Raw genomic sequence first — 4,110 nt, 5'->3', positions numbered from 1 at the left:
GTTTTGAACGGAACTTGATGAGCCCGTAGCCCTGCGCCTTTGCATGCTCTCTAAGCACTTCCTCGGCTTCATCTAGCGTACAGTAGGACCGTGGCGGTGGTGGTTTGAGGGCCATGGTGAGTGTATTGAGGAAGTTGAGGATCAGGATGTAATGCTTTGTGGCCACGCCGCACTTGGAGAGAGCATTTGGAATTAATGAGAAACGTAAGCGAGCGAATCGGAGGCCCCGGAGCACTCCTCCGGACCAATCAGAAGATCAGACGTAAGAAGGGTGTATACGGAGTAGAAAAGGGGTGTACACCGAGTAAATATAGGGTGTACATTTAGCAGCGCCCAAACTTTAATATTTAAGTATTTAGGCTAGCTACTATTAGCTAGCTTATTAAAAATAATTACCTACTGCGCGAGTTTAAAACGCCGGCGTTTTATATAATAATTAAGATAGTAAACCTAAAAGCGGAAGCTGCGCTATAAAATAGCTATATAAGTGTTTTGCGGTTTATTATAAGGTTTTATAAGTACTTATAACCTTAAATTTAAAACGCCTTATTATATACTACCTCTAAAATCTATATTAGTTTTAACGGCTGGATAATAAAAGGCGGTAAATACGGCTTTTTTAGTATTATTACGTACTATACTAACACCTCTAGTATAATAACTAACCTGCCTATTATACTGCTATAGCTATTAGGTTACTATATAGGTAAGTAAGTTGCTAAAGTTATTACTAAAACACTTACTAAGTTTAGTATTAATATAGTAAACTTAGGCTACTTTATACTTAATAACGCCTCCGCTAATAATATAGCTATTGCTGCCTTTACTACTAAATATAGCTTTACCGCGTTCTATTATTACCTCTATTATACGCCTTATACTATTAATTTTATTAGATAAGCTATACTATTTAGCCTAAATTATAATAGCTATAATAACGCGCTTAAAAAGGCTACTAATAAGGCAAAGTTTTTAACTAAGTAGCGTAAATATAGGCTGCTTAGTATATTTTTAGATATTTTTACTTATATTAGAACGCTTTTATAGTATAATCTATTTACCTAGTACTAGCAGCGCGCTAATAGTAAGCTTTTAGTTAAGCAGCGCAGAATTTTCGAGCTTATTAAGCTAGTAGTTACTTACTAAAACTCCTACTATAGCACCCTTAAGCGCGCTACTTGCCTATAAACTATAGTTAATACCTATATAAATATTTATATTAATTAAACACGCACTAATAACGCCTATACCCGCGCGTAAAATATTAAGCTGCCTAATATACTAGTATAAATAAGGTCTAACAGGCTGTTAGCTAATAACTAGCAAGTAATAACTAAGTATATAAAGGTTTTTAAGCTGCTTAAAACTATAATTAAAAGGCTTAAAGGCTATAGTAAAGGCAGTTATTTTAGCGCGATTTATAAGGTTATACCGGTGTTTAAGCAGCTGCTAGGTAACTATAAGGTATATATTAAGCAGTTTAGAAGTGTTAATTAGCACGCAATAGGCGCTCTAGAGGACTATTTTATTATTAATTTATATATAGTATAGCTAAAAGCAGATAGTTACTATTATAAGCTTAATAAATCGCCCGCCTACTATACTACTTGCGTCCTCTATCTATACTATAAACACTACTGCCAGCGCTCCTGGCGCAATAAACCCGAGTGGCTTGCTGCTAACAATGCCGCTTTTCAGCAACTTTGGGCGCAGTACAGGCCCCACGGCGAGGCCACAGTAGCCCTAAGGCGTTAAGCTTGTGCAGACAATACTATAGATAACGCTATTAATACGCTGGCAGCTGGCGATAGTAGCGATAAGGAGGACGATCTTAATAAGTATAAGCGCTGGCGGAAGTACAAACCGCGCTGGACGCTTGATTAGCTTAAGAAGGAAGAAAACGCTATCTATTACTGGACTACCCTGCGCCTAAAATACCCCCACTTAGCACAGTTTGCAATCAACGTCCTAACAATCCCAGCATCTATCTGCGACTGCGAGCGCGTTTTTAGCGAGCTCGGCAACCTCTTAGAGCCTAAACAACGCCATATAGGCGCGGAGTTACTGGCGGCAATCCAGTGCGTACGCGCTTAGCTAAAGGCTGGCTTCTATCTACCCTCCAAGACGCTTGCTGAAAGGCTTGCAGCGAAGCTTACTAATGAGGAGTTAGAGATAAAATATGGTTTGTGCGGATGGGAGCCGTCTGTATAGTTAATGGCTGTAAATAGCTCGGCTTACATAACAAGTAGGATCAATTGCAAGTTTTTTCCAATCAAGTATGCCAAAAATCGCTTCCAAATCAATCAATTACGTCTGCTGTGTAGGCCGCTACCAATCAACTCAAGTTGAGCGTTGAAACTTGATTGATTTGATTGTTGACAACTCTGCAAAGATGGCGGCATAAGGATGAACAGCCCAAGCTCCTGCGCGTGGAGCGACCACGCATCGCTTCCCGGAATTCACGGAGGAGACACACCGCCTAGTTTTCTATTGTCCATTGGCGCAGGCAAACTCAGAACCATGTCAAAGGCCATTGACACCGTGTGGCCAGGGCCACTAGGGCCATTAAGGCCATCGTCTCGGACCAACGAGCACGCACAGAGGTTCGCTGTCTTCAGGAACGTCTTCATTGATACGACGGAGGGGAAGAGGCGACATAAATTAATGCGGACCGTAGCCAGAGGTGAGCACACGTGGTACAAGCGCCTCAACGTCACCACCGGTCTAGAAAAAATGAGACTCGATCTGTGGGAGTCTGGATTTTGGGACCCCCCAGGAAGCGGTAGACTGAGCGAAAAGCATCGCAGGGGAAAAACGATGAACAGGATACAAATTGCGACAGAAGCATACCTAAATGTGGATGCGATCGGACCGATCTCACCAAGAGAGATGTTGAAGCAGACTGCAGAGAAGCTGGTTCTGTTACGGAGGGCTCGGGGGTTTGAGATTATAACGGAAGGTGGAGAGAAACGTGAGCGGTGGGAGACATACATGGGTAAGCATCTTGCTGACGAACGAGACTTCTTCCAGGAATATTTGGTGCAGTGGGATTATGCAATGCTGGGTCGGAAAGGGCTGAATAACTGAAGAATGTTGAGCACGGGAAGCGGGTAGCTTGTTATTGCAAAGGTACTCAACGTAAAGAGTTAAGACTTGTTATGATAGTAACTTTTTATGCAGCATACACAAGTTGGCGAACCACATAGCAAGTATCAGGTCTTGTTATATTACACCTGCAACTCGATGAAGATCGGCGAATCGTAGCAATTCAGCGTGGTATATTTTTCTAAAAGCCGCGACGTTGCAACTGGATCTCGCGAACTAAATGCCCGGTTCCGGAAGACTGCTGAACCTTGGTGCCATACAGTGACACGTCATAAGTCTGGGCACACGATTTTACCACTGGTTGGGGTGCTCCATGGGGTTTCCATGATCTTGATGCAATGTCAAGTTTCATACAGCGGAATCTAGGCTACCTCTTGCAAGGTCTACTTCCTAGCAACGGAGGTTCTCCTGACAATAGTAACTAGCTCTCGAAAGTGGCAATCAAGCAATGGTATCTGTGTGCCCGGACTCATGGCTTAGTACTGTACGTTCTGATTTCCGACCTAGTCATCAAACGAAAATCTCATATATGAACACTGATTAATCGTACTAAGGATATACCACACCAATACACACCTAGGTGGTACATCTCACTTTACATTCCATCGCTTCTTCACGACTACCATCGATCCTTTCCCTATTGGACACCCGGCCTGTACTCCTCGGCTCTACTAATTCTATCGCGCTACGGTCTCTTCTCTCTCACACACACACGCGTTTCGGCACCATGTCTCTTCTGAAGCTACATCTACAGCTTACTGCTTTGCGCCGAAGAGAAGGGCACAAGAAAACCTATGCCCCCTCTTCAGCACCTCAAGCCGCACCTACTCATGTATCACCTACTCAATTCACACCTTCTCAGACATTTCTCCAGTTACCCGTCGATGTGCCTTTGCTCATGTTCGACGAAGTACCTCTTTACAGCATGGTCATTGTTGCTCGAACTGGCAGCTGGATGCACCCCCTAGTGCGTAAGAACTAGTGTATTTGATACTGTACTAGAAC

The 4,110-nt window shown here is 42.9% G+C and overlaps 1 protein-coding gene across 1 annotated transcript; it reads left to right on the top strand.

Moving 5' to 3' along the window:
* Positions 1-2,520: 2,520 nt before the first annotated feature.
* On the top strand, positions 2,521-3,087 carry BDZ99DRAFT_518770 (uncharacterized protein; the record flags this gene model as incomplete). Its single annotated transcript, XM_033725331.1, has 1 exon — positions 2,521-3,087. One exon carries the CDS (start codon positions 2,521-2,523, stop codon positions 3,085-3,087), a length of 567 nt encoding a protein of 188 aa, XP_033578473.1.
* Positions 3,088-4,110: the final 1,023 nt, after the last annotated feature.

The sequence above is a fragment of the Mytilinidion resinicola genome (genome assembly GCF_010093595.1).
Source record: "Mytilinidion resinicola strain CBS 304.34 unplaced genomic scaffold BDZ99scaffold_7, whole genome shotgun sequence".
Taxonomy (NCBI): Eukaryota; Fungi; Ascomycota; class Dothideomycetes; order Mytilinidiales; family Mytilinidiaceae; genus Mytilinidion; species Mytilinidion resinicola.
Note: the sequence above shows the minus strand (reverse complement) of the source record. Positions and strands in the feature narration are given on the sequence as shown.